This window comes from Mesoplodon densirostris, chromosome 4 (genome assembly GCF_025265405.1).
Source record: "Mesoplodon densirostris isolate mMesDen1 chromosome 4, mMesDen1 primary haplotype, whole genome shotgun sequence".
NCBI lineage: Eukaryota > Metazoa > Chordata > Mammalia > Artiodactyla > Ziphiidae > Mesoplodon > Mesoplodon densirostris.
In genome coordinates, this window is record NC_082664.1 from 34,607,776 (window position 1) to 34,620,289 (window position 12,514).

General features: G+C 55.1%; 1 protein-coding gene across 3 annotated transcripts in view; it reads left to right on the forward strand.

Annotated features, from left to right (window-relative positions):
• The first annotated feature begins 4,321 nt into the window (after positions 1–4,321).
• The window catches only part of ACTN1 (actinin alpha 1), a 99,142-nt gene continuing 90,949 nt past the window's right edge, over positions 4,322–12,514 (forward strand). For all 3 annotated transcript variants that reach the window (XM_060095942.1, XM_060095943.1, XM_060095944.1), the window contains exon 1: positions 4,322–4,721. In XM_060095942.1, the coding sequence (XP_059951925.1) occupies positions 4,617–4,721 (105 nt within the window). In that variant the 5' untranslated portion in view covers positions 4,322–4,616. The remainder of the gene's footprint in view (positions 4,722–12,514) is intronic.

Below are 12,514 nucleotides of genomic sequence, written 5' to 3' on the forward strand. Positions count from 1 at the left end.
TAAAATTAAAAAAAAAATTTTTTTTTTCTTTTTGATAACACCAAGTGGTGGGAGAATGTGGAGCAACTGAAATTCTCACATCCTGCTGCTTGGAGAGTAAATTGTTACAGCCAGTTTGAAAAACTGGCAATAGCCACTAAAATGAAACATATATCTACTCTATGATGCAACAACTCCCTTCCTAGGTATATATATACCCAAGAGAAATTAATGCATATGTTCATCAAAAACACACATAAAAATATAAAACTGTTCATAGCAGCTTTATTCACAGTTTCAAATTGGAAACAATGCAAATGCATTGACAGGAGAGTAGATAAATTACTTAGCACATGCTTATACAATGGAATACTACACAGGAGGGAAAAAGAGAAAACGAAAAACAAAGAAAAAATCAACTACTGATACAAACCACAACATAAACAAATCTCACAGACATTAAACTGAGTGAAAAATCCAAAAACCAAAGTGTGCATACTGTATGAGTCTAAAACCAACTTTTCAGGCCTTACTTTCCTGGCTTCTCTGCCATATCCGATGTTGCTGATGCCCCTCACTTTGAAGCTTCACTCTGGATTTTTATGACACCATGTTGTCCTGCGCTCCTGCCGACCACTTCCTCTCTTTCCAGGGGTCCTTGTTCTTTACACTTCCTTTCTAAGTCCTGATTCTCTGGGTTCTGCTGGGCGCTCTTCTCAGCAGAAGAAGAGCTCTCATGGTGTCCATACTATCCGTAGTCAGATGACTTTCAGACACTGTTTCCCCTCAGGTCAGGGCTGTGCCATCACCTGCTTGCTGGACAGCTGACTCTGGACATTCTCAGAGCACTTCCAGTTCAGTGGGTTCAAACTCAATCCATGATTCTGCTCCCAAACCTAAAATTCTTTATCTCAATTGATTGTACTTCCACCATTCACCAGATCCTCTAAACTAGAAATCTATGGCTAAAACACTGGTTCTTAACCTAGGTATGGCTGATATTTTGGGCTGGATCATTCTTTGTTGTAGGGAGACTGTCCTGTCCACTGTGGGATGTTTAGCAGTACCCCTGGCCTTTATCCACTGGATGCTAATAGTAACCCACCAATTATGACAACTAAAAATGTCTCCAGGGCTTCCCTGGTGGCGCAGTGGTTGAGAGTCCCCCTGCCGATGCAGGGGACACGGGTTCGCGCCCCGGTCCGGGAGGATCCCACATGCCCCGGAGCGGCTGAGCCAGTGAGCCATGGCCGCTGAGCCTGCGCATCCGGAGCCTGTGCTCGGCCACGGGAGAGGCCACAAGAGTGAGAGGCCCGCGTACCGCAAAAAAAAAAAAAAAAAAAAATGTCTCCAGACATTGCCAAATATCGTGTGTGTGTGTGTGTGTGTGTGTGTGTGTGCGCGCGCACACACGCAACTATCCCAGGGTTGAGAACCATTGGGTTAAAGGCATGGTTTTAGGAGTCACATATAACTTTGGACTAGGTAGCTACCTCTCTGAGCATTAGTCGGTTTTCTCTGTAAGATGGAGACAGTCTCACATCACAGGTGGAGCTTAAATAATATAGGTAAAGTGCATGGTCTGTCCCATATCAAACATTTGTTGAGGGAATTCCCTGGCAGTCCAGGGGTTAGGACTCTGCGTTTTCACTGCTGACGGTGCAGGTTCAATCCCTGGTCGGGGAACTAAGATCCTGCAAGCTGCGTGGCCAAACAAAACATAACAAAAACAAACAAAGAAAAAACCAACCAACCAAACAAAAACATTTGTTGAGAGCAGCAAAGACTCCTCTCTCTCTCCTGCTTCACTCTCTCCTGCTCACATCCAAGATTCTAGGCCTCTCAGTTTTATCAAGTATTTCTTGTCTATCCACTCTTCTCCATTCGCGAAATACTCAGTGTTTATGTCCCTCCCAACCAAATTCATATGTTGAAATCCTAACCCCCAATATTATGGTATGAGGAGGATGATTTGGTCATGAGGGCGGACCCCTCATGAGTGGGATTAGTGCCCTTATAAAAGAGACCATAGGGAGCTCCCTGCCCCTTCCACTATGTGAGGCACAGTGAGAAGATGGCTGGTTTTAAACCAGGAAGCATGCTCTCCCCAGACACCAAATCTGATCATGGACTTTCTCCAGCCTCCAAAACTGGGAGAGATCAATGTTCTTGTTTAAACCATGTGATCTACAGTATTCTGTTATAGCAGCCCAAATGGGCTAAGACACCATTCCTATTTGGATTATTGCAATTTCTTTGCAACTGTTTGTCACAGCTTCCAGCCAGCCTTGTTCCCCTCAGGGCCACACTTCACAAGGCACAGGAGGCCTTCATGTTCTGGCTGCTGCCCACCTCTCCAGCCCCACCTCTTGCCCCTCCTTGCCTTGAGTTTCTAGTCTAGCCATGCTGAAATGCTAGGCATGCCTTTTATACCATGGTTTCCTGCCCCCATGTATTAGCTCACACTGTTACTTCTGCCTGGAATAACCTCCCACACTCTTCTTTGTCTGGCTGACTCTTGTTCCTTAAGGCTCACTTGAATTTCACCTCCTCCAAAAGGTGACACCTGGAGCCTCCTTTCCTATGCTGGGCTCAAAGCTTGTCCTCCGTGCCCCACTCTGTACCCCCTGGCCGGGGAACTATCTATCTCCTTGCAGTATATTTTTGTTTCTGTGTCTGTCTCTGCAGGGCTGCATGGGGGCAGGGAGTGTGTCTTTTTCATCTCTAGATACATAACATCCAGCACATCCCCTGACACACGGACGGTACTCAGCAAATATTTGAGTGAATGAATGGATACGGCGCCATCATTACCCTCTATGTCAGGTTTAGAGCCGTAGTTTAGAAGTGGATATAAAACAGTCCACAAATCTGCTGTCTCCGTGGTTCTGAAGCACTGCTTCCTCAGCCAGGGACTTGTGGCAGGCACAGTGCTGACCAGTGACACTTGGCATAAACGTGCGAGATTGACTAATGATGCAGGGAGCGACAGCACCACCCATATCTGCTTACAACAGCATCAGCTGGCTCTCCTGGGAGTCACAGGCAGTTTCTTCACCTTTTCCATCTGTGGCCTTCCAGGTATCCTAATTCACGGCCCTTTCTAACTTCTTCACTCACCTCTGGACTGACACACTTGCGTTTCTGCAGTAGACCCAGTCATCCCTCAGGGGAACAAATATAGATGAAGCACTGCTCTGTGCATAAGCTATTGGAGGCCTTCTTGCTACTGTTCCTCAGTCCAGGACCCCTCAGAGGTGCCCACCAGGGTGTGAGGCCTGCCTCTTCTTGGTGTCTGTCACTGCTGGAGCCCACTGGGTAGACCTCCCTCTTACTAGGCCTGAGGAAGGAAGCCCAGGCAGGCACCAAGAAGTTAAAGGTGTTTCGTCAATCTTGCCCTCCTTCCTTCTCCAATAACAATATGGCTTTGTTTGTCAGGCACACGATTACAGGGTTGGCCTGTGGAGTCCTGAGAACCTGATAAACCCTTTTTAAGCTCAGCTCTTTGAACCTCAGTTTCTCCATCGGTCAGGGGTGTGTGTTGGAGGGACGTGGCGTAGGTAGATCACTCGGAATTATCGGGATGCTGCCCAGGTGTATATGAGGGTAGCTCGAGCCCTGCCAGCCCGCGGGGACTCGCAGGGGATCCCGGGAAGCTGAGCGACATAGCCCCTGAGCCCAAGGGCGGGCGGCAAAGGACCCCGCGGCGAGGCGGGAAAGCTGTGTGGCCTCTGAGCGCAGTTGGCTGGCAAGAAACCTGGCTCCGGGAGGGCAGGGGTCTGCGGGGTCGCGCAGGGCGGGGCGGGGCGGCAGAATCAGGAAATTCCCAGGAAATTCCTTTCCATTCCGGCACTTCCCGCCCCCCTTCCTTGGGTGCCGACCTCTCCGGACCCTGGGAAAGAGAAAATGGAATGCTTTTCGGGTTTCCTAGCGTCTGTCCTCCAGCTCCTGGCACTCTGGGGTTTGGAGCGCGCCGGAGTTCGGGGCCTTCGTGTCGGCGGGGAGCGTGTCCAATCCCCCGGCGGCTCCTGGGGCTCCCGAGCGCGCGCCCGCTCGGTCCCCGAGCTCGGGGAGGCGTCCCCCGGCTTCGGTCCCGTTCAGCTTAAGCTGGTGTCACATGAGCCACGGGGGAGTGGGAACCCGGGGAGTGGGCGGGGGCGTGCGCGCCCGGAGGGGGCCGGCCAATCCACCTATATGCGCCGCGGCCCGGCTGACGGATGCCAGGAATTCCCAATGAGAGGCGACGGGGGGAAGTTTGGGCAACTCGGTCTGGCCAATGGAGAACCTCGGGAGGGCTCTGCCCCTTCCCCTCGCCCCCGCCCGCCTCTGCTCCCGCAGCGCCAGTGTGTCCGCCTCGCTCAGTGTGCGTGGAGATTAGGTCTGAGCGGCCGCCTGAGGCAGGCAGTCAGCGAGCTCGACCCGCCGCCGCCGCCGCCGCCGCCGCCCCCACTAGCAGCCGCCTTCGCGAGCAGCGCCGCGGCGGAACCGGGCGCAGGGGAGCTAGCCCGGCCCCGCCAGCCCAGCCCAGCTCAGCCCATCCCTGACTCCCTCCCCACGCCGGGGCAGCAAGCCGCAGCAGCCGCCGCCGGGAGAGAAGGTGGAGGAAGAAATCCAGCCCCTAGCACGCGCTCACCATCATGGACCATTATGATTCCCAGCAAACCAATGACTACATGCAGCCCGAGGAGGACTGGGATCGAGACCTGCTCCTGGACCCAGCCTGGGAGAAGCAGCAGAGAAAGGTCAGCAACCGCCCCAGCCCACCGCAGCCCTCCGCCCCGGGCCACTCCGCCCGCAGGGCTCTGGGCTCCCGGCTGCGAACCGGTTCCAGGCGCGCACGAGCGGGGGCGGGGGATGCGCGGCCGCAGCGAGGAGGGGTGTTGGGTTACAGGCGCGGGGCGGAAGGGGGAGCGCCCGGGTCCCAGAGCCCGCGAACGCCGAGGCCAAGCGCGGGGAGGTGGGGCCGCCGGCGGGCAGGTCGCCTTGGGGCGGGCTATCCAGGCCACCCGGCTATACAACCTCACCAGCCCCGGGAGGGCAAGGCGCAGGGGCGGTGCTCGGGAGGCTGGGGCTGAGTCCCCGGCTCGGTGGCTGTTAGCTCCGGATCGATTTTCCCTTCCCTTCCCCGCCCCTTGACCGCCTTTCCGTATGGCGTGCGGTGGCAGCGCGCTTCCTGGGTCGCCTTGGTACCTGGAGGGGACATGGTGCACGGATCCTCCCAGCCCCTGCCCGCAGGCCGAGGGGGAAGCGGGCGCCGGCGGGATTGGCAGCCTCCTCTGGGTCTGCCTGGAGGTGGACCTGCCAGAATGGGGTTGTTGGGGCCGAGAGAACCCGGGGGCAAACGCGAGCTCCCCAGTGGGCCCTGGCGGGGGCGGGGTCAGGACGGCAAACCGTTTTATTGCTTAACTCAGCGGTTGGTAGCTGCGAGTGGAGATGGGCTTGCGTCTGCGTCCTGCCTCTCCGACCCCCGCTCATTGCCGGGAGATCGCGAATTTGGGCAACTTGATCTGAGTCGAGGGGCTCTAGGGCAAGGCATTGTCTCCGGGGATATTTGGGGTCAGTCACTGGGGCTCCATGCTTAGCCAGCGAGGCGCGTCCCAGGCGCCGCGTGCGAGGGCGCGCTCCGCCACCGGAGCTGGGCTCGGAGCTGGCGATGGGACCCGGGCACAGTGGCCGGTGGCAGGAAGAGTTCACAACCTACTCTTGTTGGGGGGGGTGAGGGCGCCCCAACCCTGTCCCTGCTTCCTGCCTGCGCGGTGAGCTCTTGCCCCAGGCGGCCACGTACCCTGAACACCCCCTCCCCCTCCCCCGCTCCCATCCGGTCCCTCCTTACCCCCCAACCCCCCACCTCCACCCCTCTGCTGATCTGGGAATGGGGGGGGACAGGATGGCGCGTCCCTCTGGATAGTGCGGTTAGGGCTGGGCTTGAGGGAGAAAGCTCATGTCCAAAAATGGTAACATTCATTCCCTTTTTTAAACTTAAAAGGGGGGGGAGTTTAGGGAGCCGACTGAAGTTTTTTTTCAGCCAAAGGCATCCTGTATTAGCTCACTCAGGAATCCTAAGCCCTGAAACGGCGCCCTTTTACTCACTTCATCAGACAAGAAGAGGTAATTTAAAACACGCGCACAAAGGGCTTCCCGAAGCCGGGCGACCTGAGCTCCAGGGTCTTGGCTTCTCCTGGACCCAGCCCTCTGTGGCCGCATCCGAGGGTTCCCGGGCTTCGAGCTGACTTCTTTGCCATGTGGCAGTTGCTTAAACACCCCTCCCCCTCTTCCTGTCGGCCCCTCTGGGAGAGCTGGGGGAGAGGTGAGTCCTCCCTCACCCGGTTTATCTCCTGGGTCAGTTGGGCTGTTGGTGAAATTGAGAAGGGAGTGATTTGGAGATTCCTATGCGGGAAAAGGTGGGGCTCTTCCCCCCCCACCACCAAGGTGCAGCTTTCTTGAGAATAGATTTTAAATTGGACGTGAGGGGTGGAATTAGGGATTAGGGTGTGGTGGATATCTTGGGATCTTCCATGGGCAGTAGAAGTGGAAAAATTCCTGTTTGCCTAACACCTACTGTGTGCCTGGTGGGGCAGGAGTGACAGGACTGCCCAAGAATTAGGAATTAGGTCCTTTTAAGGACTGTGGGACTAAGCACTGGGCACTGGACCTGCACGCAGTGCTCATTATTATCAAATGAATGAATGAATATATTAAAAGTAGTTGAGGAGAAAAATTATGTAGTCTCTTTCTCTCCACACACACACACACACACACACACACACACACACACCCGCACTCACACTCAAAAACCCTGACCTGGGTGGTAGTGGGTGTGCACCAGGCTTTTGGGCAGCCAGGTGGGAACAGGGTCACCTGGGAAACTTCGTTATCTAGGGACAAACTCAACAGTTCCAAGAGCTGGCATTGGCTGATGTGTGCCGGGCACTCTTCTAATCATATATACTGTTTCAGTTGTTACTGCCAACAGCTCTGTGAGCTGGGCACACGTGAGGATGAAGAAATAAGGGGCAGAGGGGGAAGTAACCAGCCCAGCGTCCTGACGGGTGCACGGTGGGGCTGGGATGCAACCGTGTTCTGGGCAGGCAGCTTCCCCTCACTTGTTCCTTGTTGGTGAGAGAGGCCGGAAAGCTGGGTCTGGCATCCAGCCCTGCGAAGATCTCGGACCAAGAAGAGCCAACGCCTGCTTTGGTGGGGTTGATGGAGAGGGGTACACGGCACAAGCTCTGGGCCTGATTGGGAAAATCTGGTCCAAGGTTTGTTTTTTTCCTGCCATTAATTCTGTTACCTCTCAGTTTCTGCACAGTTCCCCTAGTTCTCAGAGGGCTGGTGGGGCTATAAAGTGGTACAACAAGTGGAGGATCAGACTTAAAGTAACTTGGTGCTTTTGATACCCTCCCTGCTGACCATGGGAGGTGAGGGTTGAGTGGGACCAGATTTAACGAGTGGACAGAGGCCGACCATTCCAGATGCAGGCTGGAGAGTGAGTCTGGGGGTGAGGGCGGGGAGGAGGAAGACACAGTACCGTGGGATACAAAGGCCACTGGGTGGGAGGCTGGAGACCCTGTTTTTAGCCCTGGTACAATCAGTGCTATGTGTGAGACTTCGGGCAAGTCATTTCACTTCTCTGAGCTGTTATTAGAAACTTCAGCACATACTTTTGGAGCACCTACTCTGAGCCAGGCCCAGTTCCAGGTGCTGAGGGTAGAGCAGTGAAGTAGACAGGTGAGGTCCCTGCCCTTGTGGCCCTTCCATTCTGTTTCCTCCTCTGGCTGCGTGCCTGCCCTGCCCACCCCTCGGGGCTCTTAACAGGCATCAGATTAAATGACTTCTTGGGCAAACGGTAAGGCTGATGCAGATGCAGGTAGAAGTTCCGTTCAGGCAGCAGGCATGACTCAAGAACCTGCCTCAGGTTGGCTACAGCTTGTCCCTTCAAAGAATGTTTCAGTGCAGAGTTCATCATGCTGGACTCCCTGCCTCCAGACACAAAATGCAGTGGATTGGGGAAGTTTACCGGCTTTCACAGTCTTTCTGATCTTGGAAGCTGAGCACCAAAGTCACCTTTTCTAGGGGCCCCAGGTCTGAATGCCCATTTTGGGGGGACGACCATAGTCCCCACTTTATTCCCTCATGTGGATCTCACCCACGTCCTCGTGTGCACACGCGCACGCATGCCCGGAGTCAGGTGGGCTGGAGAGAGCATGGATTTTGAGTAGCATCCTGGCTTTACACTTCTAGGCTTGTGGTCCTGGGCAAGTTACTTAACCTCTCTCAGCCTCCAATTTCTTATTTATAAAAAGGAGCTAATACCCCCCTGCTGGGCTGACAGCAGAGAATATGTAAAATGGCAGCTTCTGCTGTTCAATTTTTTTAAAAAATTAATTTACTTTTATTTTTGGCTGCGTTGGGTCTTTGTTGCTGCGTGCGGGCTCTCTCTAGTTGCGGCGAGCGGGGGCTACTCTGTTGCTGTGCGCGGGCTTCTCATTGCAGTGGCTTCTCTTGTTGCGGAGCACAGGCTCTAGGTGCCTGGGCTTCAGTAGTTGTGGCTCGCGGGCTCTAGAGCGCAGGCTCAGTAGTTGTGGCGTACGGGCTTAGTTGCTCTGTGGCATGTGGGATCTTCCCGGACCAGGGCTCGAACCCGTGGTCCCCTGCATTGGCAGGCGGATTCTTAACCACTGCGTCGCCAGGGAAGTCCCCCTGCTGTTCAGTTTTATTCTCTCTCTTCCCTCTTAAATCCTGGAGGCTCTGGTTTAATGTGTATTCCCACAGGTGCCAACCTGTTTTTTTTTTTTTTATAAATTTATTTATTTATTGCTGTGTTGGGTCTTCGCCTCTGTGCGAGGGCTTTCTCCAGCTGTGGCAAGCGGGGGCCACTCTTCATCGCGGTGCGCGGGCCCCTCACCGTCACGGCCTCTCTTGTTGCGGAGCACAGGCTCCAGACGCGCAGGCTCAGTAGTTGTGGCTCACGGGCCCAGCCGCTCCGCGGCATGTGGGATCCTCCCAGACCAGGGCTCGAACCCGTGTCCCCTGCACCGGCAGGCAGATTCTCAACCACTGCGCCACCGGGAAGCCCCTGTTTGTTGTTTGTTTTTTTTTTAACATGTAGGACCTTAATTAATATTTGTTGAGCTGATGGAAGTTCAAACAGAGAGGCAGCCCTGGCAGGTGAAAGAAGGTGGTTGTTCATAGGCCCAGGTGTTGGTTCTCTACCCACGTCAAGCCGGGTTGTCACGGGGTGTGGCAGGAAGAGAGGCCACATTGTTTACACTTGCTTCTGGACTGTGAGACCATCATCACAGGAGCTACCAAGGCCACCGATCAAGGTGGAGGACTGAAAAGAGGGGAGGGCCTGCTGTGGGTGAGTTTACCTGGGGAGGAGTGGGACGTCTGCTGGCCCTGAAGGCAGGAGGTTAGGACTTCTAAAGCCAGAGTGATGCCTGGTGGAGATAAAGCCTAAGAGGGGAGAGAATTGGCCATCGTCTCCATCCTCATACCCCCAGTGTTCTTCACTCCTTCCTGCTTCACTCCGTGCCAGAGTCCATGGGGGCAGGGACCCAGCCTGTCTTGTGCTCTGCCTGGCAGAGAGTCAGGCCTGTTGTACATGGTCCAGAAATGATGCGAATAACTGGATAAATGGCATCATGCATGGCTCCCAACTCCGGGCCAGGGGGGTGGAGATTGGGATGAAATGCTTTACATTCCAGATAAAACACCCCATCCTGGGGCTGGACCCCGGCTCCAACCTCTACAGGTGGACATGCTCTGGGCACACTGGGTTCAAGTCTTGGCCCCTCCACTGACGAGTGGTGTGATCCTGGGTGAATCACTTACCTGCTCTGTGCCTCTTGATGCCAAGGGGGAAATGGGGATAATAATTGTTCCCACTTGAAATAGCTGCGTAGAGGTTTAAACCAAGTAATGTATGTAGGGAATTTAGCATAGCACCTAGTAGCATATAGTGAGTACTCAATAAATGTTAACTATTTTGAGGAACCAGATTTTCTATGGCCTTTACCCATGATGCTCTGAGATAAGATGTAGTATATAAACCCATTTCAGAAGGAGACCAGGTTGACTAGAAGGGTGTGGGAGTTGTGTTGTCCTTGACCTTTGACCCCGAAGTCAGCTCTGGCTCATTCAGTGTCACCTGACCTCTCCAGTTGCTCAGTACCTTTACCTATAGAATGGTATCGAATCCCTTGCCTACCCTTTCCCTACTTCCCTGGGTATCCAGGATGAAGAGATGAATGCTGAAGTGCTTAAAAACTTTGTCAGTTGGTTGTAATACAGGTAAAATGACCTCAGAGAATGGATTTCCTCTAAAAGAGACAATTCTAGAATGTCTTCAGCCCCCTCTGATAATTAGCTGAGGCCACTCTTTGGGTTCGGCCCACACCCCCAGCTGCTTACCCAGCCCTGCTTTGCTCCAGGACGGGTTACAGCTGCTTCCTCTCTGAAACCTGTCCCACATGGGTGCGCTGAGCACAGGTGCCCCACTGGTTGGTGAAGTGATTGACAAAGCCCGAAAGAGAGATAGAAGAGATGGACGAGGCCTGGAGCATCAGGGCTGTGGGTGGAGGCTGCCACCTTCCCTGCCCTGGACAGATAGATGTGAGAGTGCCCGGAGCACAGGGCGAACCAGACTTTCCAGTTCTGAGGAATGTTGAGACGTTGAGGGCCTGCTGGTCACTCGAGATGGGCTTGTAGGATCCAGCCTTTTCAAAGGGAAAAGGAGGAAACTCATTTCCTGAAGTCTGACTTCTAGAGGAAGGCTGTCAAGGCTGTGCTCAATGGGATGGGGCTGGGAGAGGCCCTCACCGCTGGGACCTTCCTTGTGGGGCGATTCTGTGTGAGGAGGTCAAACCAAATGGGCGACCTGTCGTTTGGGATTTGTGGTTGGGATTTGGGCCTCCTTTTTCCAGCTTCTCGAGGAAGTCCTGAGGCTGGGCGCCTGGCCAGTGGCCACAAACCACAAACCTGGCTGGAGGACTTGTCACATGAGACCTGGTGCCTCCTGCCCTGCCAGGGTAGGGCGGCCTGAGACAGGACCCAGCCACAGACCTGCTACTGTGTGTCTCTAGGGAAGAGCCGTGTCTCTGCTCCTTAACCTTCTAGCCCCTTCACAGTGTGAGAACATGGACCATTTCTCCTTGCGGAGTCAATCAGTGAGCGCTGATCAAACCCCTGTTAGGTATCAGATGCTCCACCCATGTGGGGTTGTGGAAATGACAGTTTAGGTGCAGAGGGAACCAGAAAGACAGAAAATCCCACCAGGCCACGGCAGTCACGGCCAGGGGCGTGGCATTGGCCACTGTAGAGCAGGAGCCACCACTGCTGCCTGAGGTGACAGGGAAGGTCTTGCTGGGAAGCGTGTGTGTGTGTGTGTGTGTGTGTGCGTGTGCGTGTGTGTGTGTGTGTGTGTACAGAAGGGTAAGACAGTAGGGGAGAGGGAGACGGCTGGAAGGAGCCCAGGCAGCAGTGAGTAGTCCTGCAGGCCGGGAACACCCTGCCGTTGTTTTCCCTTGTTGTCCTCCTCCCCCCATTCTCTCTGTGCCTCCCGGAGCTGACCTGTCGCCTTCCCGAGAGGCCAGGCTGTTTGTACGGCTCACAGGTTGGGCTCTGGAGCCCCCCACCTCTGCGCAGGTGTGGTGTTAGTTGGGACCAGCGCCACCCGAGCTGCCCCCATGTGCGACCCGCCCAAGGTTCTCCTGGGACCTGGTGTGCGTGCGGCCCAGGGCTATGGTGTCAGGGAGGCTTCCCAGGGCCCTGTTTTTATCCCCTCGGAGTGTGGTCAGTGGGCCCACATCGCTGCAGGAAGGGCCCCAGGAGCTGGGCTGAGTTACTCACCTGGGGTGCTGGAAGCCCAGTCCAGTCTGGAGCTCCCCAGAGGAGTCTCGGCTAAGAGGCGGCAGGCAGAGGAACCCCCGTAGCCTGGTTCCTTAGTCCTGGTCAGACGGGGTCACCCTGCTGGGACTCGGGTGCTGTCTCCATCGGCCAAGGCGGGGTCCTGCTAAGTTCTAATTGCCGAAAGTGGCCGACGCCAGGCACCTGGGGAGTGGCGGGGGCAGGAGACCCTCAGAGCCACGCTGGGAGCCCACCTTCCTCTTAACACACGGCCAAGATTGCTCGCTGGTTCTCAGGCCGAGCATCAGGCCCTAGAATCCTCCCGTCTCAGCGGGTAGAGGGTCACGGCGTGGAGAGGGCTGGTCAAGCACTCTCCTGCTTGTCTTTCCTGTTCTTCCTTCCCCCATCACGTCCTGGCTGGGGATTACCTGGCAGGATCTTGCTGTGCAGGGTAGTGAGTCCTGGGTAGTGACCCTTTGGCCTCAAAGCCACGCGGGCAACACTCACGACCCCCACCTGCCCCCGCCTCGTGCCCTGTTCAGCCGCCCCAAATGGTGCAAGGCCTTCGTCCAGCTCCAGCCTCTCCCAGACAAATGAGCAGAAAGTGGCCGTCCCGGCAGCCCGAGAGCAGAGCCAGGAACAGGACTGGATTTTTTTCTTTCTTTTTTAAGTTGAAGAAATTCTTTTT